Here is a 23,375-nt window from a genome sequence, read left to right as displayed (position 1 = left end):
TCACTTTTCTCCTCATAACCAAGACGTAGCTGGGATGCGAGGCTTGTGACTCCGGGGGTCGTCTACTCGCCAGCTTCTTCTCGTCAGTTATCATCAGCAACTTGTCGGACCCTCGCTAGACCTCTGGGCTGGGCCGCCCAGGGCTGGGAACTATAAGTCTTGATTGATTGGCCAAGGCCCGTGCTAACGCCCGTCGTTGGTTCAGAGAAATCTTGAACAAGGATCATCAAGACCCTTCGCGCCGTAAATGTACCTCGTCGACCGCGGAAAGGATCCAAGCTGTGCTAGGAAGCTCGTTGGGGAGCAAATCGTCGCTGTGGCTTTTGCGGTGGGGCCGGTCCGGATACTCTGTACACCGTCAAACCGTCGAGCTCGTTGACCAGACGAGTTCTCCGACACCAAGAACAGATGAGTGGGCGTCCATGTTTTGTCCCCACGGTCGCATCCGCGGTAGCAACAACGCACATCCGTCCTGTATCGTACTTGGTAACCGAAATGTCTTGGCAGACACGCAATGCTGGTCAACAATCACTTGCTCCCTGCCAATCTGCGTCTTGGACTGGGTTTCTGGGTGCCGAATACCCTTGGGTAGGAGACGGGAGCTTAAGCGTCGATGGACGAGGTGGATGTGGGGGAACACACACACCACCTGGTCGACGACACTCGCGGGGATCTGACATGATCAAATTGCAGAAGCATGGGGACGGACACCTGGAACCTCGTCTGCATAACTCCAGGACTGGCTGGTCCTGACGCTGCCTGACTGACAAATAAGACCTGACCACCACCAAGGGCAACCCCTCCAGGCTTTCCCTCCGTACCGTCTCCTCCATCACCCGTGATCGCCACTCACATCACTTGTTTCTGCCTGCAACAGCTCTCATCAGCCGCTGGCGCTGGCTTTGGCTTGTCTGCCAGCGTAGCCAACCTCTCCAACGCCAGACTTTCATTTTTCTTGCCCAGGATATCATTACACACGCAGCCAGAAGATTCACCCCAAACCCCCTCCAGACGCTGTCCTCCAGCCGAGTATTCCTCCTCCAAAGTAGCAATATAACCGACCCCCGCAGGCGTTTTTCGGTCAACTTGACCCGGGAAAGCTCCATGAACTATTGCTTGAAGCAGCCTGCCTTTCATAGTACAAAGCTTGGAAACACAAAATTTGCTGCACACGTCATCAGTTGGCATGTCAGCGCTATTGATGAGCCATGGAAAAAAGATTGACTCTAGTGACGGACGGAGAGACGCTATGGGCAAGCGATAGAGGAATGTCATCCGATGATAGCGCGTGGGAGGGAGCGGTTTTACCATCCCCTTCACCAACAGAGGCAGCTTGGAAAGGGCCGGCCCTGTCAAGATCAGTTCAGAATGGCCAGCTTTCGCCGGTGAGCTCGAGTGTCGACACCGGCTTAGACAGTTCCTCGGTCCCAAGAACCGCACATTCAGCATCCTCATCATGCACTGACGCTTGGAGTACAGAATATGCGGACCGAGACGAGGGAGACCATGAAGCACCGTGGGACGCCTGGGAGCACTCTCAAGACGAAGCCGTGGCAGCCCCAAAACTGGAACCAATGGACGATGATATCAAGTTGGGGGATGTGACAGCAGCTCCGTTGACGCCAATGCAACAACTCGCGCCGCAGCATGCCTCGGAAATGAGACAAAAGCGACCACGGGGCCGGCCGAGAAAACATCCTCAACCACACGTGGTAAATGCGAACAAAGTCACAAAGGGCCGCTCCAAAACAGGATGCATTACTTGTCGGAAGAGGAAGAAGAAGTGCGATGAGGCCAAACCACGATGTAGGGCGCTACTGGCTTGCCGTTATCTTTTCTTACCTCAAAGTGTATAACCTGACCCTTACTAATTCGCCTGGTTGATTCTTAGGCATGAATTGTGAGAAGAACGCAGTAGTCTGTGAGGGCTATCACGAAAAACAGATATGGAAGAGCGGTAAAGAAAAGGCCGAAGAAGGTAAATCATGAAACGAGATCGAGCTTGACGCACCTTTTGCGATCTGTCCAAGCTAATATTCGTTGCCAGAGCGTATGCGACAGGAGTCCCAGCCCACTGTCACGATGCAGCCAATTTTCCATGGGGTAGAGACGGCAGAGGACACGATTTTTTGGAAACATTACATCAACCGTCTCAGCAACGTCCTAACAGTTGAAGGCGAAGCGAAAAATGCCTTCAAAGACATCATCTTGCAACTTGCAAATCAGCATCAGGGGCTGATGCACTCTATCCTGTCTGTAAGCAGCAAGCACATCGACCTAGACTCACCATACGGAGCAAAAACACTCCAAGACAATCCTGCCGCTACCCCAAAGTCTCTGCAACAGAGAGGCGACTATCACCACGACGAGGCATTGAGGAGACTTTACGAAGACATGGAGAACCCTCTGCCCAAGGAGGACCCAGCACATGACACAGTCCTTGCTGCTCGATACGGACAAATACTCTGTCTGCTTCTGCAAACGAGAGCTGAGGGAAACCCTAGAGGCGAGCATCGGGTCCATCTGCAAGCATACCAGACCCTGATACAACACTCCCCGCCGGCAAACCACACATTTCATACGTTTATAACCGAGTTCTTTCAGTATCACATATACGCCGACGACCTTTTATGGCACTCCGGGGCCAACTCAAGCCGTCTGTCATCAGACTCGTGGGGGTCTCCCGCGCAGATTCACCCACCTCGGCTGATCGGGGTCGGAGACGGGCTGTTCCGTTGCCTTTCACAAATCACGACGCTGCGGAATGTCATCAGAGAAAACGTGGCCGCGTCAATAGACCCCGTCGTCGACTACACTAGCCTGTATCGTGCGGCCGAGATTGATGCGGCCATTAGAGAGTGGACTCCTCAATGGCCCCTTGGAGACAGCCGCCACAGGGTTGGACCGCTGTACAAGCAAATGATGTGGGTGTACCTCTTCCGGACAATATATCCGCCATCATCGACACGTTCTACTTTTATTCCATTGCCTGGCACTTCACCACAGCAAAACGCGGGCCACTTGCAACGGCGAGCCTCCATGGTTGCCAGTGTTGGCTCGTCGACGAGCTCGTCGGCGATATTGTCCAACTTGACATCACTGGCAGGCTCCTGTACGGCACAAAGCTGCCCGTCCTCACGGAACCCCTCGCGCACGAGCTCAATGCATGAGCAGGACACACGCCCACCTGCCGGTGCGGAGCGCCAGGATGTCCATAAACAATCGTCCCCTCCGCCAGCAAGAAGGCCGGCACAGGACGATGGTCGGATTACTCTGGCCGTGGAAGAATCCCTGGCTATTCTTGAATCCTTCAAGCCGTGTGATCCGGCTCAAACGCTTCTGTTGATACCTTGCACTGTGATCGGCACTGCTTGCTTCGACGCTACCCAACGCGGGCGAATTCGAGCGGCGGTCAAAGTTATTCGTGGATACACAGGGCTACGAAACTCTGACCGCGTCATGGAGCTGCTGGAAGAAGTCTGGTCTCTAATGGATCAGGGTGACTGGGTTTCCGTATGGGATTGGCAATTCGTTGCAAAGAGACTTGGGCTCGATTTCCTCTGTGCCTGAAGACAGGACAGATTGTGAAGTGATTGATTCATTTCATTGTAGCGATCAAGTATACGAACACAAGATGATACCGGCTGCTTACGTGGTAATATACGCATGAGTATTGCCTACAGTCATTGGAATTACATCAGTCAGTTGCTTCAAGCATATGTGAAGCACGTATGGACGATTGCGTTTTATTCTACAATTTGTATTTCTGCCCCCTCTTTTTTTTTTCCCGTTGTCTTGTTCCTTCCTCGGCACAGAAATGGTATCTCCTGGAACTTCTGGCATGATACCATGGCGTCCTCACTGCCGACAAGTACACATTTATACGTTGAAATACGCACAAGCGTACAGCATCTGGGTTATTTGGTGGCTATATGAGACATCTCAATTTGAACAGAAAGCAAGATCTCTGTTTTCACAAACATCTTTCTTCCGCTGGACTTTTTTTTTTTTTTTTTCGGCGGTTTGGCAATTGTTGCAAGCGACGGGCAGCAAGAGGCGCTTACATTCACCCTAAGACAACTTCTTTGCGCCGCAGGTATTGGCGGTTTCTAGATACTTGTGAAGCGGATGTGGAAGCATTTGAACTATATTGTGGAGGGCCGGCGTTGAGGCTTCTTTCCTGCGGCTGGTTGGCGTGCGATGCATCGCGTCTATACTGATTACCGCAACACGAACAAGATGGTGGTTTTGCTGCACGTACATTTTTCAGTTCTCGCGCAGTCTGCCTCTTTTCTTCCTTTCTCTCCCTTTTTTTTTAAAACTTCATTTTGCCTACCTCGTGGCCAGCTATCTGGGTTCTGTCATCACCCCCGGACCGCTGTTGCTCGCTTCATGATGCAAACCAAGTTTTTATGTACCACAGGCTCAGGGGCAGGCAGGCAGGGCGTTGCATCTCGTGTTCTGACCATGTTCGTTTTTGATGAATGAAACAAACTTTTAACGGCCTCAAATTGGAGTATAGATAGTCCAAGTGATTTAAACAACAATGAGTAGGACGAGTTGGGAAGCTGCGGCTATAATTGCTGGTGGTTGACAGCCATTTCTTTGGCATCATCCTCGACGATCAGCCCATCCTCATGACCGCTCGCGGGCATTGCACTTGAGGGCCAGGGGAACGGTCTGGTTGATGAAAGCTTTGCCGCCAACCTTGGCCGGGGATCCTGTCGGCCAGGAGTCCAGGACAGCCCTCGACCAGACGCTTTTCGGCCAAGCGTGCTGCTTTTCGATCGGGGGTATCTTGGTGGACAGGAAGAAAATGGACGGCCGGACACGACTGTGACGGGCATCGATGGATCAAGCACAAGCACAAGCAATTCACGGCCCCCAGTCACCATCCGGCCTTGGCTGGATTCAGCCGTGGCCGTGCTTGTCAACAATTAGATTTGAAAGCTTAGACAGCAATACTGTGTATGTCAACTCGCATACAAGCAACATACAGGACAATCCCAAGATGAAAATATTTCCGTCGGACAGTTACACTTTGCGCCGGGAATACCAAACAAACATTCGCTAGCACTGAACCAAGACACAGACAGACCCTGACATGGCTCCTTTGACCGGTGACTTGTGACAGACGAGAGCTCTTCATCAGTCGGTGGTAACACGGCTCCGCCTTCCAAGGCCTGGGTACCACTCTGCTCTCTCCGGATTCCTGCCTCAATCGTCTCGCTTATCTCCTTCAAAGTAGAATTTGCCGAGGGGCTGCCCTCCGATCCCTGGGTTTCCGAGCCCTGATGGACCTGCTCCAGCCTCGCCCCTGTCCAGCGGCTGGACAATTCTCTCAGCAGACTCCCTGTTGTTGGGGTGTCTTGCTGTGGGAAGAGGCCCACGGAAAGTGGTATCTACAAAGTTGTCTTGTTCTGTGAGCATTCCACGGTGCGGAGCATCAGCAGCAACCCCATCCATCATCCGAGCATCTCGTCTTTCCTGGACGGCAGAGGCGCTCATGGGTGTGTCGCCGCCGCTCGTCGGGGTGTCTCTGTCCCTGCGGTAATCGCTCATTCCCGAGCTTGTCCGCTCCAGGTTCCACGCTTGGTGCGCGGCCGACGCCCCCGGAGGCGGGCGGCGGTGGTAGATGGGGCCAGAGACGGTGCTGCCGGCGCCTTCGCCGAATCCCACGAGGGACGCGGAGCCGTCGTCGCTCATCCTATCCTCGTAGCCACCGAGAGATCGAGTCGCCATCATGTCCATGTCTTCGTCCATGGCATCAGGCTCAGCGCCCATGCTGGCTACCGAGTCGGCCTCGCGGTAGTTGGTGTCGGTGCTACACATGTCCTCGTCGCGCTCTCCGGCAGTCGTCCGGTTGTCGTCGCCAACGTGACTCTCCGTGGCGCTCGCTGAGCCAACGGTGCTCATCTTGGTGACCGCAACCGGCTGGCCATTGCTGTCGAAGTATGAGGGCGTCAGGTTGTGCGTGGTCGGGAAGTTTGGTGGAAACCCGACCCCCGTTGTTGACGTGGGAGTGGTCTGGGGAGAAAGGGAAGATGCTCCTCCTCCTCCTCCTCCTCCCCCTCCTCCTCCTGCTGCTGCTGCTCTTCCTCCCCCTCCGCCTCCTTCCCCGGCAGGCACGGGGCCGGGACGGAGCGTCGACACTCGCTCAAGCCCAGCGAGGCGCGATATTCGGTCTGCTCGTTCGGCCTCGAGGCTGGTGGTGGACGGATTGTGTTGATGCCCGCGACCTAGCGGGCCGGAAGCAAAGTGGCCTCGATGGCCGTCCTTGATAGCAGTCGTAGACAGCGCGGACAGTGACGTCGTCGTGCTGGTGGGCGTCCCTCTACACCACGTTAGACGGTTAGCCAACTCTATCGACCACGGCCGGGTGAGGCAATGAAGTGCGACACCGGCCATGAACTGCAAGACGGGCTGCGTGTGCGTACGGCATCTCAGACGGCGTTTCGGGATTCGACCCCGGCGGGGGGAGGTTGATCAGAGTCGGATGAGAGGCTTGCGACATGGTGGCCGCCGTGGGTGCGCCGTCCGTCCCAAGGACGCTGCGCTGCGGTGGTTTCTGTGGCCGCGTCGGCGATGGCGCGGCAGCGCTCGAGTCTTGACTGATGCGAGGCGAAGCAAACCGAACCGGGTCAGTGCTTCGGCTGCTCGTGGTGAAGCGCTGATGAGTTCAGTCCTGGGCGCCCGGCGTGACGATTGAATCGGTAGCTGCGAGCGGATGGACGATGGAATATGAGAGAGGAGACCCGCTTCAGAGATTGTTTCGTCGGGGCGCACTCTATGCTCCGTCGAAGCGCGGCGTTTCTTGCGAAGGGACTTGCGAAGACGGCCATGAAGAGTTGTGACTGGCTGCCTGGCCCGGCTTGTACAAGGTCACTGGTACCGAGTACTCCATGCGTTACTTACTTAAGGTACTTTACTCCATGCCCTCCGTACTCCGTACTGGCTGGCCAAGAGAGCCTGTGTGCGCGCACAGACGCCTGGCAGGTGCGCAAGGGCGCTCCTTCCAACCCACCCCAGGCTCGGAGCACGGCAGGCAGGACCACTCGAGGACCGGGCACGCCAATGACGTAGCCAGCTGGCACAGTCATTGGCAGCGTTGGAACCTTCAGACTTCAGGTGGCAGGCACCAAGAGCGTACAGCTGTCCAATTGCCGCAAAATGCGCCTCCCCGCAGTCGTTCAATTCGACCTTTTTTCTCTGTCAAGCACACCATCTATCCTGTCAACGGCTTCGGAGCTGCCTTTTGCCAGACCACAGCACAAGGGCACGCGGTCCATGTTGCATCTTCTTCTTTTCATCATCATTGCTCGATTCGAGGCTACATGCAGCTACTGATGGGCCGTGTCTCATGCAGGGCCACCTTGACGCCCCGCGCGCTTTCCGTGAAAATCTTGACTCTCTCCACGAACTCGACACACAGATCGCGGTTTTCCATCACGGCAAATTCCTGTGCTAGTCTGACCAACAGGTAAATAGACTGTGTCATGACCTGCTGCTGGGCAGGACATATCCTGGGGCCGCCTGAAAATGGCACAAATTCCCACTTCGGCGCTTTACCCTCGAATCGACTTGGCCGAAACTCATTGGCATCATGACCCCAGATTTCGGCATCGTGAAGATGGGCGTAAAAGTCAAGCGACACCACCGTGCCTTTGGATACGAACACGGGACTGCGACCTTGCGGCCCTCCGCCTCGAGGAAGGACGGTGTCACGAATCGCCGTGCGGCTTATTCGGCCGGATGATCCGTGCAGCCGCAGAGCCTCCAGCACCGTGTATCGGAACAAGGAGAGCGACCTCAGGAGCTCAAAGCTCAACTCTTGATCTCCCAGTGCAACTGCCTGCTTTCGAAGCTCTGCCCAGAGGTCTGAATTGCGAGCAAGATGAAAGAGCGTATTTGAGAGCACAACCGCAGTGCTTTCAAACGCTGGCAAGAAGATGTTCATCATCTCGTATCGTAGCGTCACTGGGTCCCGGACATGCTTTGCCAATTCATCAAGGAGCACGTAATGCCATCTTGACTGGCCGCTACTTTTCTTCCCGTCTGCCGTGTTTGACTGGGCGCCTGCTGCTAGTGCACGGGAAACTTGACGATCCACAAAGGCATGGATCTTGTCGATGTTCTCATCTACCGTGTCATTGAATAGAGATCCAAGTTCCACAAAGGCATGTCGGCGTTTGGTCGTACCTATCAAGGCCTGAGAGAAAGCTTCCATCAACTCGTCTCCTTGGGCGGCATTCTCATCTAACGAGTCGAACGACTTCCCAAAAACGAATTCCGTCCCACTATCCAGAAACTAAGAAGCAATCAGCGTACTCATCCACAATCATTGTAATGGGGTGACAGACCATCGAAAACAAGTGGTCAAAAGCTTGGGAAAATCACGAAAATACTCACTAGCTTGCACACAAGTGGCTTCAAATCAACAGTGCTTCCATCCCGGGGTATCAAGGAAAGCATGCGGTCAACATGTTTCTTGAAGCGATCGACGTCGCTCAGTTCTGCGCGCAAGAACAAGGGTTTCAGCGTATCGCGTGAATGTTTCCAGGCCGGTCCATCCTTGGTAAATATCCCATGACCGATGAGCCTCAAAATAGGTCTGATCCGAACCGTTTGTTTGTCATAATCTTCAAAGTTCACAGCAAGCATGGCTCGGAAATTGTGCGAGTCCATGGTGGCGACTGTCTTTCCAACAGGCGACCGTTCTTCGATTGTTCGACCATGCTGGGCAAACTTTTCCAGGTAAAACTGGTTGTATTTGCCTGACAAAAGGGCCTCAAATCTCTTGCACTGCAAATCTTTACCTGACGGGTCTAATATCCACGGAAGGCGATGTGGATATCGGTTTGCTGCCTCACAACCCAGTTGTCGAGCTCGGCGACGCTGACGCCACTTCAGGAAGAGGCTGTTCACGATGGGGATGGCGACAAGCGAGCACGACACCACAATCAAGCGGACAAGAAACATTCTTCACCTTGCCGGCTCCGCGTGCAAGCCACAGGAAGATGTTGATTCGACTCGAGAAGGGTTAGGAAGACCACAGTCCCACAGCCATGGGCTTGGAGCAGCTACGAATAGACATACGATTCGAATCCCTCTGTTGCTGCTGGTACCCAAAAGATGCAATGATTCGCTTTTGATGACCAACAGCTAGCTACCGCGCGTCCAGAGTCGTATCATAGCCCAGGGCTGAAACAAATGCGGGCAGACGCCGATTTACGTGCAGTGCAGCTCAAAAGCCAATCATCCAGGGGTCTCAGCTGCTTGACAGAAGTCCCTTGGGCCCGTACGGGAAAGCCGGGTTTCGGATGCAAATTTGCGGCCATCCCATTAGACCATCGGCGCTGTCATTGCCGTGGCCGCCGCCCAAGGTGGTTTGATTTGTGATATCAGCCAAGTTCCGCCGCGCCCGTCAGGTGAAGGACACAGGCCATGAAGTGCTCCTTCGAATCATGGTTTCAGCCGCTTGATGCGTGGTACACGAGTAGTCGGGAAATTTCCCTTGTTTTCGCGTCGATTTTCCCGTCATCCCCCGCGACAGGCGCCGGTCACTCCGAGACCTAAGATGACCGTCCACAGAGCAGCACGAGCCGCAAAGAGGTTGGTGTTCAGCGCAAGGATATATTACTCTGCCTGCAGCCGGGCATCTGGGAAGCAGGGATCTGGCGGCGTCGGCGGTGGCGAGTATTTTTCTCAGGTTGCTCAGGATTTCAAGCCCGGCCCGAGAAGGGGGACCGCCCTTCCATTGCATGCTGCCCCAAGGCCTTGATGTTTCTGGACTCGCCGGTTTCCATTGTAGTGTAGCCATCGGGTCTGCGGGCACATGTCGCGATAAGCTACTTCACAACATGGCCGAAAAATTAGTCTCGTCCTGCAAGAAGCCTTGCAGCAGCGTACTCCAATCCGGCACTTGCTGCATCTCCTCCAACACTGCCGCATCGCTGATGTCGACGAATTTGCGGCCTGTCGATGCCAGCACCGTGTGGTCAACGCCAGCGCCGGCAGGCGCCACGCTCATTGGCATTCGACTCCCATGGCCTCTCTTCTCACGACCATCCCGTGGTATGGACGCCGCGGCACGGGCCAGTAGCGCTTTGAAAATCGTCCACTTGGGTCCCCGAAAGACAGCCGGGCCCGTCTTCTCCATCGCCTTGACGCATTGCTCCACAGAATTAAAGGCCTAGGGCGCAAGACATGCTCGGCCGCAGGCAAATGTTCCACAGAATGAACAGCATCAAGTGGTACTGCGGGTATGATCGCATCGACCAGAGATACGGACGCATCAGCTCGTCCTGCAGCATGCGCTCCCCTTCCTCAAACAGGCCAAGCGCCTCGAGGAGCGTCTCCTCGGTCGCCAGAAGCTCCTGCTGTTCCGGGTGGTGCTGGGCCTCCCACTGCTGGCGCGTGACAAAGTCTAGTTTTCGGGCAATGAAGCGACTAACGATGATGGTGAACTTTTGCAGAGGTACGACGGGGTTGCACTCTTTGATGAGGCCCTCGATGGTTTCGAACAGTCTCGCGACGATGCGATCTCGAGCCTCGTAGGGCGGAGGTGCCGAAGGGCTCGCCCATGAAAGGTGGAGGATATCAGCCCATGTTTGGCAGATGCGAATGTTGGCGAGGGATGAGAGCATGCGAGTCCAGCCCTTGCGGGGTGGCGGTAGCTCCTCCATGTTCGGATCCAGGTCGCTGTCCTCGAGGTTGAGCGGGAGTTCTGTGCCGCCAGAGAGGATGACGTTGGGCGTGGGGAAGTCGTGCAGTCCGAGATCTTCGGCAGCACGGCCGTCACGGCCCAGCAGATACCACCACAGACGGCGGCGGATTTCGGATTCGAACGGCGAGAGGCCGAGATTCTTGCCGTCGCGGTGGAGGCCAATGGACCGGGCGATTCTGATGGCCAGGCCATTCAACGTCCAGATGGCGCGGCCTGTGTTGTGGACTCGCACTGCGGTCTGGCGGGCACGAGTTAGGAGCAGGGCGAGGCCAGAGGAGAGCGAGGCTACGACGTACAAGGTAGATTGCCACAGCCTGTAGCAATACGACGGTAGGGTTCTCCAGCAGATCGGCCTGGGCAAAGCTCTGCTCGAGTCCGGCTTTATACCTGTGCAGCGCGCTCGCCCAGGACTCGCCCAGAAGCCGCGGACAGTCTTCCCTCTCGTCAAGAACAACAGTTGCAGCATAGTACACCGAGTAGGACAACGCCAACGCCTCGGGCGAAGCTGTTGACGGGTCGTTGATGACGGTGTACACTAGGACTTCCGAAGTTGGAATGTGTAGAATTTTGAACATGCAGTCGACGTTGTCTTTGAAGAGCCCCCAGAGTTGCACAGCTGTGTGCTTGGAGGGGTGGAAACTCGAAGCAGGATGCGACAATAGCGGCGTCGACAGTATTCCCATGGGGTTGAACGGCGATGGGACATGTGCCTGCGACAAGCCATCCGTTCTTGGTGTAGAAAGGGCGGTTCGGACGTCGCTTTCCTGCGATGCAATTCTCGGTCAAAGACAGACTCACGGCTTACTACAACGAGCTTGGAGCCCATGCGGCCAAGCCGACGCTCTACGTACCTGCCCGACGACACGCGAGACGAGAACCTCGTTGAAGTACTGAGTCGACGAGCCCTTCTCCAGCAATATCTCTCCTCCAGGATGGGGACTGCCAACGGGCGCCAGCGAGCCCCCCGGCGTTGCAACGGCGGATGTGGCCAAGGGACTTGCGTGAGGACCAGCAGCCGCCGTTTTGGGCGAGTCTGCGAAACGGTCGCGTGGGCGCGACGCCTCCCGCACGGGGATGGAGGTCAGCGTCTCCTCCAGCTTCGATATTCTCGTGGCAACATCATCGATAGTGGCCTTGCGCACCCTGGGAGCCCTCTGCTGCTTGGGCGGATAGGAGCATGCGTGTCCGCCGCGAGAACATGGCGTGCAGGGGCACTTCTTGTCGCAGCGAACCTTGCGTCGACGACAAGTGGCACAGGATCTTTGTGTGACCGTGACCGAAGAAGCTGGGGTCGGGGTTCGAGGACGGTCTGAGGTCTCAGGTGAGGCGGAGTGGCCCGACATGGCTCCGGCGCTGCTGGCGGCGTTGGGAGCTTGTTGCCGGCGTTGAGCTGATGAGCAGCGAAATCCAGCGAGCATCGGTTGACGTCGAGAGGTCGGCCTCGGTGGTTTTATACCCACCGACGACCGAGAGTCAGCCCTACGGAGTACCAGGCTACCGCCACCACCGGTAGCTCCCTGCTTCCGCGCCGAGTCTCACCGACCTGCCAACAGGCTGCATGCGTCTCCACATCTCCACCCTTGCCTGCATCCCTCCTACCACCGAGCGGCCGAATCGCCGAACCGCCCCATTGGCCCACATGCCAACAATAATAAGCGCGTCGACGCACGACTTTGACAGCTTTGGCTTTCGATCAAGGTTTTTTATTTCCCTCGCCAGGACAATTCATACCCGTTTTCCTTGCTGCGGAGATGCGGAACCGCGAGGCGTTTAACCCCGATCACGAGTCCCGGCATACCAGGACCACATGTATCACCGGGCCAAGTCGATTTGCCCTTGGGGACAGAATTCCTCCTCCTCGTATATAGTATACGTAACTGCTGGCCGTGCCTGTGCCTTCTTTTCCTTTTCCACATTGTGAGAAACTCGTGGTCAAGCTCATTTCAACTCAAGACCTGCGGGCCGTTACGCCATACGTGACTATTTCACCTTCATCTCGAGCGATACTGACCGAGGCTTCGTCATGTCCGCGCCTTCGACTGAGCAAAGAGCCTCTTCCAGTGGCTCCCTGTCCTCCGTGACTGTTGCGCAACATGGAGGGCGTGGCCAGGGCGTGAATGATCCATATCCCGGGGGGAAATCAGACGGCGAAAAGGCACTGCCTACTCACGAAGCGCCAGTTGCTGCGGACGGGGGCACGACTGCTTGGTTGGTCGTTCTAGGGGCATGGTGTGTCTCGTTTTGCAGTTTTGGCTGGATCAACAGTACGTGGACTGCCTGCCCGTCACCCTGCACAGGTCTGGTGCCGGTGACGATGCTGACGTTGGGCCAGGCATCGGCGCCTTTCAAGAATATTACCAGGACACGCTGCTGTCGTCATACTCTGCCAGCACCATCGCTTGGATCCCGTCGCTGCAAATCTTCTTCATGAGCGCCATGGTCCGTACTCACCATCCTCTCCCGCGTTGCCTTCGGATGCGGCAGCACTGACAAAGCGCAGGGCCTCGTGGCGGGCGTTCTCTACGACAGACACGGTCCTCGGCAGCTCCTCCTCGTCGGCAGCTTCCTCCACGTCTTCGGCCTCATGATGTGTTCCCTCGGCACGCAGTACTACCAGATCCTGCTAGCTCAGGGCGTCTGCTCGGCCATTGGAGTTGCCATCATCTTCCAGCCATGTACGTCAAACGCTGCCAACGGCCCACGCCGTCCCCCATTCATTCCTCTACCGTCGAGAACCTAACTGACGTGGCACGCGTCTCAGCAATCAACGTCATCCACGGCTGGTTCGACAAGAAGCGCGGCGCAGCGTTCGGTATCCTCGCAACCGGCTCCTCCTTGGGCGGCGTCGTCTTCCCCATCATGGTCTCCCGCCTCATCCGCCAGGCAGGCTACGCCTGGGCGATGCGAACCTGCGCGTTCCTCATCCTTGCCCTCCTCATCGTCGCCAACCTCACCATCCGCGCCGCCCACCCGCCGCGCCCGCAAAAGCTCACCATGGAGCGCCTCGCAAAGCCGTTCTTCGAGTTCGACTTTGTCTTCTTGTGCGCGGGCTTCTTCTGCTTCTCCTTTGGCATCTTCGTGCCCATTGACTACCTTCCCGTCCAAGCGCTCGACGCCGGCGTGGACCCCAACTTGGCCCAGTACCTGCTGTCCATCCTCAACGCCGGAAGTCTCTTGGGGCGCTTGTCTTCAGGGATAACGAGCGACAAGATTGGCCGGTACAACATCTTCGTCACGGTTTGCGCCCTGACAGGTATATGGGCTCTTGCGCTCTGGATCCCGAGCACCAGCACTGGGGGCATCATTGCGTTTGCCGCGCTATTTGGTTTCTGTAGCGGTGCGTACGTGTCGCTCATTTCGCCGCTGGTTGCGCAGATTTCGCCGTTGCGGGAAATCGGCTTCCGGACAGGCATCATCTTCTTTGTTTCGTCTATTGCTGGGTTGACGACAAATCCCATCAGTGGCGCCATCTTGGGAGGTGACAAGAATTGGATCGGCGTCAAGGTGTTTGCGGGCGTGCTCTGCTTGGCGGGGACCATTTTGGTTCTCACTGCAAGGATTCACAGGACGGGATGGAAGCTGGCGGTTGTGTTTTAAAGCCTCCCTTTTGTGCCTTCCTTCATATGTCGCCCTCACGTGTTTGGAGAGAACATGGAAAAGGGTTCAAACCTGAACATCGGGAGGGTTAGCATGTACTTGGTGCATTTAGACTGGGGACCGGGAGGCCTTGGCGAAGGCTCATTTCGTTAATTGTATGGTGAACTTACTACTCCACTACTCGTTAAGAAACAACTCAATTCCCAAGCGTGTTATTTCCCTGTGATTTCCTCTCCGTATGGGAATCCTCCTCCACAGGATGTTTAATCAAACTCTCATAGAGCTGCAGATAGCTCCCAATCAAGAAAGCCCACGAGCCCCTGGCACCAACTTTGTTAGAAGATTGCTGTGTGTTCAAAACCCGACTACGTGCAACACTTACCAAAATGTGGCCAGTGAAGCCTGGTACTGTGCCCCCGGACTCCCATGTGCCATTCCCAAGGCACCGCACAACGTGAACCCAAACGCTCCGATGAGATTCCAAAGCGCGACATGCCACCCCAGCAGATGCGGTGCCGGCTTCCACCACTTCTCTTGCGTCTCCAGCATGTACAGGGTGCTGCTCGCAATAAACCCGCTGCCGCCAATGACTTGTGGGATCCAGTAGGCGGCGTTCAGTCGCCATTGTGGAGTGAGATGGTCGATTACACCTGGTAGGGCAGTAATGCCAGAGATGCCGAACACGGTCGCGCCAAAGAGCTGGGCCAGGCCGGCGAGGAAACCCAATTCGTGGAGGTAGTGAATGCGGAGGTCGTGCCGCGACGGAAACCATTGCCAGTGTCGCGCGGGTTCAGCGCTGCGAGATATCTGGGAGAATACCGCAGAGGGGGATGACTTTGGCTTACCCACAAGGTTACATTTATTTTGATGATGGTGTCGACAATCATCCCGGGTCGCAACTAACTTTACCTTGCATGTGCCGTTGCCCTGTTCGAGCAACTGCTCGACAGCCCAGCCAAAACATCCCGTGTTATTCGCATTGATCGCTTCAAACACGAGCAAGATGGAGCCGACCTCGAAAAAGACGATCGCACCGATGAAGGCCGTGATTCCGCCGCCGTAGTACGACTCTCCTGGAAACTCGGTTCCGGGGGCAACCAGTGGAAGCCAGGCAAAAAAGCCCTAGAGTCTATCAGTCAGCCATCCCTCGCTCGGGGTTGCATAACACCATCACCAGATAACTACCAGTTGTAGAGATGGGAAACAGGGGCGTACATTGATAACCCAGACCACACTCCCCCAAGTAAATGCAGAACCCACCAGCCATGAAATATCCCACACCGGAAAAAGTGTAAACGTCCTGACCACATTCTTCACAACTTCCCTCGGATCCGACGTCCGCCTTGGCGTCAGGAAAGGCGCATCCTCACCCTTAAATGCCGGTTGGACGAGTAAAGGATGTCGTCCCTTACGGTTATCTCGCGGTCGCCACAAGAACCTGACACTCTTGGCAGGGGCAGTGTAGTCGACTCGTCTTGCCCGTCGCTTGAGGCGCGCATCGTCGTTGCTCTCGTGCGGTGTAGCAGCCGCTGATCTAGGGCAGAGCTCTGCGTGGTCGAAATGGGCTCTTGTTGGATTGATCGAGCTAAAAGGTCCCTCGACGCGGCGGAGAGTCAGTTTGTCGTCGTGTCGGAACGGTTCTCTCGAGCAAAAGTGTCGATTTCGGGATGGCATGACAGCGACGGAATCTCTCGTCGCGACAGACGAGAGATATCTGTGGGTGGCAGACCGCTCGGTCGCTCAGTGAAGTGTTTCGCCGCAACATTAATTGGACTGAATGTCCCATCGGAGGAGTGAGAAGCCGTTCAAATGCTGCTCCCGGAATGATTCGAGCCGGAAGTGAGATGCCGAGGACGAGATTCATGTAGTTATTTGGTGTGGGGCAATGCGGAAGCTGCATCCTACCGAGGATCCTTCCCAACTTGGACGCCGCACTGGCAATTCACTCCGAGGCATGGCGTCCTTCAGGATAAGTGCCATGAGTTCGGCATTGTGCAGACACGAAGACTTCATATGCAACCGAGTTGTGTGCTGTAAGTAAAAAAATGGAATTTGTTTTCTAAGAAGAAATCACGACAAAGGAACGCGACAAATGAACAATATTTATATCGCGACAAGCATCGATGCATCAGTGGTATCATCCATGTCTTTTTATGAGGAATACAAGACAACGAACAAAGAAAAAAAATGCAAGGAGCTGAACGGCTTCCAACGCAATCTCATCTCCTGGTTATTTCTATTACCATTTCTTCAAACCCAGTCTCTCCTTCTTTCACCAGCATCAAATAACGTTCCCCTCGCAGAGTGCTATCGCGCTGTCCAGAAAACTTTCATATTGTAACCAGCTAAAAGTCGTCGACAGGCACCAAAGGCCAGGTTCTAGCTGCGTAAATGCAAATGCTTTGCCGACTCTGCACTTGGTCTCATGTCGACATCGGCTCGACCCATGTTGAAAATTCCCATTTCGCTCGCTTCAGTTGTCAAATATGATGCTGCGCCATGCTGTGCCGTAAAATACAAATACTGAGGGGTTGGACCAAGTGACAAAAGAAAATACGTCTCGACGCAATGAAAAGGGGATCAATGTCATTCTCGAGCCAAGCTTAATGGAAAGCAGCAGAATTGAAATGTCGCCGTGACCTAAACCATGCGCACACCACTGTCCTGCGTCTCCTGGTCCTTGGGCAATGGAGGCAGGGTTTTGTTCAAGCTTTCCTTGCTAAGCTTCGGCCGCAGATTTTGGCCATCGGATTTCAAGGGCGGCGGCGGCGGGCGTTCTTTGGAGGGTGTCGGCGGTGGAGGTCCAGTCGGCGGCGCTGAAATAGCGGCACTGCCACTTCTGACTCTGTTCGACCTATCCCATAGTGGTTCTGCCTCGTTACGGCTGCCCTCAGCAGCTTCCTCAACTACTGGCAAGATCGGCTCATGCTGAAATGACTCGCGCTTGTCAGGAGAGCTGACGGTTGTCAGAACCCTGTCTGGTACGTCTGATTCCGCTGCGCCGCTCAGTTCGGTCCGCCTGGCTTCTCTCGATGCCTTCTCCATGGTTTCTCGCACTTCTGCTGACAAACCACTCTCTGGCGGCGCTGGCGGGAGATGAGAAGGCATTGGGGGGACTCCATGGCTGTGCCTTTGCGCTGCATATCGTTTTGCTGACTTGTCTGTGGACACCCTCCCTTCGGCCGCTTCCTGCTCCTTTCGCAGAATCTCCCTTCGAGCTTCCTCCGAGGACATGGTGATCCCCTCGACGAAGTTGTAGAATCGGTCACCATACTGCTCTGGAGGTAACGCGGAGATTTGTGACCGGTCATGTGATAAACCTTTCCAGAAATGTTCAATCTTTTTGATCATTCCATACTACACACATGGGCATGTTAGTGACTTGGCCATATTGGAAGACGGCTGGTTTTGCCCCAATACTTACGTGTGTAAGGCAGTCAATTACTCCCAAGTAGTAAATTTCATCTGCAGGTTGATTGTTTTCATGGGTCGCCCGAAAGCCCCCGTCGTCCTGATTGAAAACAAAACCGGGACGGGTATGAGAGTCTCCCAACTCATCAGGCATCTTGTCCAAAGCCTGGCCGATGGGAACTGGCCGCTCTGCACGAATCTTTTCTCTCAGCTCTCGAGCCTTTCGAACGTTCTCCATCTTGGACGGTGTCCTCATAATCACCGATGGCGGATCGTCATCGGCCGTTTTCTCGACGCCGGGGTTGAAGACCTGTAGAGTCTTGTCACGCAAGTTCTCCTCGTTCCCGCGTGATATGTCGTGAATACCAATGAGTAGTGAATAGTCCATAATCTGCAATCGTTTGAGCAAGACAACATCCTTCTGGAGTTGCTCCAGAAAAAGCTGCTTCTTCTTGATACCTAACTCCAAGTGTTTTTGCCGTCTCAACCAGTTCAGATCCTTCAATGTCGCTCGAGGATTCTTTCCCAGGTCGTCTTCCCTGTAGTCTCTGCCAATAGTCGAGCCCTTCAAGTCGAAAGTGGTGTGTATATCTCGGTGAGGCGGAAATAAGTTATTCATGACAACAAAGTGGATCTTCTTGCCATATGGCATCTTAACCCGATGAAGGCCATAGAACTGTGAAAGAAGTGTATTGGGGTTATTTTGAACGTGGTTGTAGTAATCCCTGAGAGTTTTCCTCAAGAATTTATGCTCAGAGTGGTGAATCGTCTTGATGATATATTTGTAATCTCTGGAAAAGTAAAAGAAACTGCCGCTCTTGCCCGGGGAGCCGAGCTCAGAAAGAATATATTTTCCAGTCAACGACATGAGGTAGTCGGCGGGGTCGAGACGGAACAAGGCACGTAAACGTCGGAACACCCAAGGCGCATAGTCTTTAAACTTGAAATCGTATTTGGCAGAAGGGACCAGCTCGTTGCCAGTGCTATGGGGAGGGGGGTCAGTACCACTTCCGGCCTGTGTCCAAGGAGGGGCGTTGCCTATCAACTTACATGTCGAACGTTGACTTTTGCTTTGCCTCAAAATCGGCATCAGTGAGTTCACGATCAAGCTTAGCATTTGTTCTCGAAACAGACACTCGGATCCCGGTAAGCATGTTATAAGCCGTGACCCAGTTGGCGTGGCTCTCATCAACTTTCGTGCCGACCAAAACACGATCATCGTCTTCCTCCTCCTTTCTTTTCCGTTTACTAGCCCGCTTCTGGCGGTAGGCCTCGGCCCAACGGATAGCATCCTCATCGGGCAGAATCTCATCTCGAGGTGTATCAGAATGCATGGATCGAGTTGTCCTCCGAACTAGGTTTAGTGAAGCACGGCGATGTCCGATCGGAGCCACAGATGGAGAGAATCGTCCACTGGCGTGTGCAATGTCTGGTCCATCTCTAGATCCTCGGGCGGGAGAAGGCTTCGGTATCTCAAGAGTATGTCTCTGCTTTATGGACACGGCGCTTGGGAGTTGAAGGAGTCCCGACGGTGAGGTGGTCAAAGGCGAGCCACCTGGTTGGTATGCTGGAGGGGACGAGAACCGATGTGGCGAAGACTTTTGTGGCACAATCTCAGGAGCTGGCAACGCCTGTGTTGCGGCAGGTGTTGCCTGACCTTCATGGTCGTTCAAGTCAAGTTCTGGGGCTGAACCTTGTGATATATCCGAGTCTCGGGGACTGGTTGCACCACCGTGGGTCCATTGCGCAGGCTTGTGGTCATGAACTTGATGCTGATGCTCGGCGACAGGAGAGCTAGGGGCAATTGGCTTTCGATGCAAAGAAGACGCATTTTCTGTTGAAGCTGAGTTTCCATTGCTGCCCGATGTAGGTGGCTTTGGAGCGGTTCGATCTGGGAGACTTAAAGCGCCGTTTGGTATCGTCTTGATGGTGGAATTTCCACATGCCTCTTCCACGTTGGAGCCATTGATGCCATTGGCGAGCGAGCTGATGCTCGTCGGCCTGGTGCCGTTCCCATTCATAGGAATATGGTTCGTGTCTGATGTATCCGAGTCGTGCGTGGATGTAGTGGAGCTCTCGTCGGAGCTCTCGTTGATGGGTTCAGGTTGGGTATGGGCTATTGAATCCCCATTCGCCTCCTTCTTGTCGACTTCGAGGCAAACTTGGTTGTTTGGGTCAAGTTTGACAAGGTCGGGTTCGGTGGAAAAGATGTGCGAGTTGTCGTCGTTAAGGAAGGAGGGCATTTCGCTCAATCTCCCAGCTGGGAAGGGGTCCAAAAGAAGTCCGTTCCCTAGCAGAGAGAGCGCAATGGCAGGTCAAAATCGAAGTGCCTCGGGAAGCTTAATTGTCGAAATCAATTGGATGGTACTCTCAACCCATGCTCACCTGGGCCGAACAACTGATGGTGTTCCAATATTGACAGGTGACGTATCTCGATAGGATGACGGAAGTCAATGGCGGATCCTAAATTCCCCCGATGTCAGGGTCAGGCCAAAATTATGGGAAGATATCGGCGAGATCTGAAGACACCGGTAATGCTAGGGCCGCAGGAGAGTTGACATGGCGTGGAGCTTCAACTGGTTGAGGACGACGGTGACAAAGGTTCAAAACTGTAGACGGTCGACTGTCGGCCACGAGTCCACGACGCCGCGCCCAACAATGGCTCTGCGGACTGACGCCAGCCAGCAGTCCGCAGAAGAGGTCTCCGCGATTTCCAGCAAACGCTTCGATGGAGCGACAGGCACGACAGGACAAAGTAAATACTGATGCTGTTGATTTCGGCGGCGTGCAGGCGATGGAACGAGGACTTGGCGGCGCGATTGCAAAGATGGCTGGCTGGTGGCTCGTGAGTCGTGACGGTCAAACAAACAAATTGACGTCTGGAAATGACTTGGAGTGCAAAACCGATTAACCAAAGTGGTCTGGCGTGGGTTCAGTGTGGCTCAGTGTGGCTCAGAGTGGCCAAGCCAGTCATCTTGGCGCCAGCAGTTGGTTGTTTGGCCCCCTGTTAGTACGTCCAGTGGGCCAAGGTCAACCAGACGCACTCCCTGCCCGTCCGTCATCAGTGGTCGGTACAGTGGAGAGATGCTGGGAACAGGCCGGCATGTCGTCTGGAGCCACCCATTTTTGTCCGGGAGGCCTTGGAGACCCAAGTGCCCAAGTGTGGAACCTGGATGGAGACCTGCATCATGGGATTCAGATTCATTCAGCGCTGTCAGCTAATAATAAGCATTCATCTACCTACTCGAGTGCCTACGTAGGTAGCTATTGCTTAGGGCGCTAATTACTTACAGTGGGGGGTGATAAGAATTCGGCCCCCATCAACAACAATGGAAGCCTGTCAACGGTTGGCCGGAGACTCGGAGAGTGGTCGTGACTTGGGACGGCAAGTGCCTGCTTATTTAAGTTCAAGTACTCTCCTGTACTACGTGAGGTAAGAATCCCCTTCCCACAGCGGTAGCGGTCGACGGGGCTCCCAACTTGCCGCCGCCGCCCCTGCTTACGCCTTGTCAGCACCCTCATGCTTCACCGCGAGTACTTCCCCTTCCTGCCGACCCCGGAGTCGGAGCCACGGGGTCCAGTCGACCAGCCCATGCTGGGGGCGCCCGCCCCCGAGGGCTGGTGGGACGACAGCTCCCGACTCCTCTTCGGCGCGGCAGAGCACATCGCCGCCATTCTACACGAGGCCTCCGAGTGTGGCGTGCATCTCATGACGCCCTTTGCCGGGTTCTGCGCATTCTCAGCCGGCTACCTCAACCTCTACGTGGCGAAATACCCCCGAATGAACCTGGGCCGCAGCCCGCGAGCAAGCGACTGTCTCAAAATGTGTCTCGACTACCTGGAAAAGTTTCGACTTGTCTGGAAAATCGCCGACGGATGGGTAAGCCGCCCGCAAGCATGACACGACCGTGGCCACCGTTGCGCTAACATTGAGAGGGCGGCACGCGCAAGATCAAAACGATACACCATGCATCCGTGCTCTACGAGCGAGCAACCGAGGACCGGACACGATACCAGGGGCGCACACGAGCAGACTTTGATACTCTACACCAGTCTGTCCACGAGTTCCGTGTCGTGGATAGATCCGACGCGCATACTCGGGAGATTCGGGGCGCGGAGCGGCCCTCGGCGCAGGCGACTTGGCCGGTTCAAGGGCACGAGCACGAGCACGAGCACGAGCACGAGCTCGACACTAATACCTTGTTGAACCAGCTTTTCGCGGAAGTCAGCAATAACCTCGACGAGCAGGGGGCCTGGTCTCAATGGTGGCCGGCGATTGATCAGGTGGATCTTTAATGAGCTGCGTAATTACATCCGGGGTTTTTTTTTTCGTTGAAGCTTCCAATGAATGAGTGACGACCTTTGATTTTTTTGATTTTTTTTTTAAAAAGGGCTGTAATATCTGGTTTTCTATACATGTCCTATTTTTATTTCCCGGTCTAGAAAAACAGTCAACAGATAATGCACCTCTTCATATGGCTCCCCTCCCGTCACCGCCAACAAATGCATACCTGTCGCGTCAACCATTCGCCGTTTCTCCTTCCAATCACGCCTTTGCAAAGACCTTTCTCGAGTTCATCAGGCGAACAGCAAGCATAAAGAGCATGCCGACAAAAGGCGCCACAACCACGCCAAGAGGACGTTTTTTGAAGCAGCTAAAAAGGCACGTAAATGGCGTCTGGATTCTGTACTAGATCTACTAGAAATTTGGGACGAGAAGGGTGTACATTATAGGCGAAGAGGTTAATAGCGTTATTAGGTTGAAAATTGGCCCGCCTTGGTGTCCGGCCCGCCTTGCTGTCGAGCACCACCTTTGGTGGTGAGGGCTTTTGCTAGCCGAACCACATAAAGTGGGGCGGGCACGATTAGTACTCCGTAACGACCTCGCAAAAGCAAAAACCAACACAAACACAATCACAGCCTCGATTGTTGGCCGGCCAGATGACATGGAAGCCCGGGTGCACATCGCTCATCGCATGAGGATGACAACAACAGGCTGCTGAGTCGGCCTTGGGTTGTGGTCAGCGACTCAGCGCCAAGTGCAGTACAGCAAACAAACATGGCGCAGGCCACCGTCTGAAGCCTACACCAACACAAATGTCGCACGTGTTAAGTACCTATATAGATGTGCCCAACACATGCAGTGTTGATTTTCTGCCGGATTTGATGCATTTTGAGGCTCAAATACGGAGCGTCAGGATGCCTTTCGCGCATGACTAGTGCATCGAAGAACAAACAACCTAATTCAAATTTGGCCTTGTTGTGGCTTGTCTGTATACGCAATATTTTCACCTTGTACACATGGCAGTGCACTCATCTCCCAGCAGACGATGGAACCATCGAATTAGAAATGTCGCGACTCACGACAGATAAATGCATCAAGGCACCTGTATGATTTCCGAATCAAATATTTAAAGCGACTATACTTCCTAGCCCCATTGCATTGTCGAAATCCCCAAGGAAGGCGCGATGCAACGTGACGCCTTGCAGGGTAGCTACTGTTAGTCCACACAGCCGTTCGTCGCTGCACTTGACCGACAGCTGTGTTTGCGATGCTTCATACCACCAGCTGGCACGCGTATCCTTCCATCCTCCCTTTTCCCCTCTTGCGCTGATATTATTTACATCAACTATGACAAGT

At 54.7% G+C, this 23,375-nt stretch overlaps 8 protein-coding genes across 8 annotated transcripts; 3 read left to right on the top strand and 5 right to left on the bottom strand.

The window, feature by feature from the left end:
• Positions 1-2,082: 2,082 nt before the first annotated feature.
• MAM_01104 (OefC) lies at positions 2,083-3,570 on the top strand (the record flags this gene model as incomplete). The annotated part of the gene is made up of 1 exon (XM_040819903.1): positions 2,083-3,570. The coding sequence occupies one exon, from the start codon at positions 2,083-2,085 to the stop codon at positions 3,568-3,570; it is 1,488 nt and encodes a 495-aa protein (XP_040683168.1).
• A 1,647-nt stretch (positions 3,571-5,217) lies between these two features.
• Positions 5,218-6,514, bottom strand: MAM_01103 (uncharacterized protein; the record flags this gene model as incomplete). Its single annotated transcript, XM_040819902.1, has 2 exons — positions 5,218-6,334; positions 6,438-6,514. The coding sequence occupies 2 exons, from the start codon at positions 6,512-6,514 to the stop codon at positions 5,218-5,220; spliced, it is 1,194 nt and encodes a 397-aa protein (XP_040683167.1).
• An 816-nt stretch (positions 6,515-7,330) lies between these two features.
• Positions 7,331-8,685, bottom strand: MAM_01102 (Cytochrome P450 family protein; the record flags this gene model as incomplete). Its single annotated transcript, XM_040819901.1, has 2 exons — positions 7,331-8,308; positions 8,410-8,685. 2 exons carry the CDS (start codon positions 8,683-8,685, stop codon positions 7,331-7,333), a joined length of 1,254 nt encoding a protein of 417 aa, XP_040683166.1.
• A 1,499-nt stretch (positions 8,686-10,184) lies between these two features.
• Positions 10,185-12,069, bottom strand: MAM_01101 (uncharacterized protein; the record flags this gene model as incomplete). The annotated part of the gene is made up of 3 exons (XM_040819900.1): positions 10,185-10,964; positions 11,023-11,490; positions 11,578-12,069. 3 exons carry the CDS (start codon positions 12,067-12,069, stop codon positions 10,185-10,187), a joined length of 1,740 nt encoding a protein of 579 aa, XP_040683165.1.
• Positions 12,070-12,749: 680 nt separating this feature from the next.
• On the top strand, positions 12,750-14,323 carry MAM_01100 (Major facilitator superfamily domain, general substrate transporter; the record flags this gene model as incomplete). The annotated part of the gene is made up of 4 exons (XM_040819899.1): positions 12,750-12,955; positions 13,024-13,165; positions 13,227-13,401; positions 13,488-14,323. 4 exons carry the CDS (start codon positions 12,750-12,752, stop codon positions 14,321-14,323), a joined length of 1,359 nt encoding a protein of 452 aa, XP_040683164.1.
• Positions 14,324-14,701: 378 nt separating this feature from the next.
• Positions 14,702-15,997, bottom strand: MAM_01099 (uncharacterized protein; the record flags this gene model as incomplete). The annotated part of the gene is made up of 2 exons (XM_040819898.1): positions 14,702-15,445; positions 15,584-15,997. The coding sequence occupies 2 exons, from the start codon at positions 15,995-15,997 to the stop codon at positions 14,702-14,704; spliced, it is 1,158 nt and encodes a 385-aa protein (XP_040683163.1).
• A 966-nt stretch (positions 15,998-16,963) lies between these two features.
• On the bottom strand, positions 16,964-19,977 carry MAM_01098 (phosphatidylinositol-4-phosphate 5-kinase its3; the record flags this gene model as incomplete). The annotated part of the gene is made up of 3 exons (XM_040819897.1): positions 16,964-17,680; positions 17,748-18,717; positions 18,785-19,977. 3 exons carry the CDS (start codon positions 19,975-19,977, stop codon positions 16,964-16,966), a joined length of 2,880 nt encoding a protein of 959 aa, XP_040683162.1.
• Positions 19,978-21,063: 1,086 nt separating this feature from the next.
• MAM_01097 (uncharacterized protein) lies at positions 21,064-22,030 on the top strand (the record flags this gene model as incomplete). The annotated part of the gene is made up of 3 exons (XM_040819896.1): positions 21,064-21,167; positions 21,248-21,614; positions 21,671-22,030. 3 exons carry the CDS (start codon positions 21,064-21,066, stop codon positions 22,028-22,030), a joined length of 831 nt encoding a protein of 276 aa, XP_040683161.1.
• Between the last annotated feature and the right edge of the window lie 1,345 nt (positions 22,031-23,375).

The sequence above is a fragment of the Metarhizium album genome, assembly GCF_000804445.1.
Source record: "Metarhizium album ARSEF 1941 chromosome Unknown scaffold_1, whole genome shotgun sequence".
NCBI classification, from domain to species: domain Eukaryota; kingdom Fungi; phylum Ascomycota; class Sordariomycetes; order Hypocreales; family Clavicipitaceae; genus Metarhizium; species Metarhizium album.
This window is presented reverse-complemented; position numbering and strand designations above follow the sequence as displayed.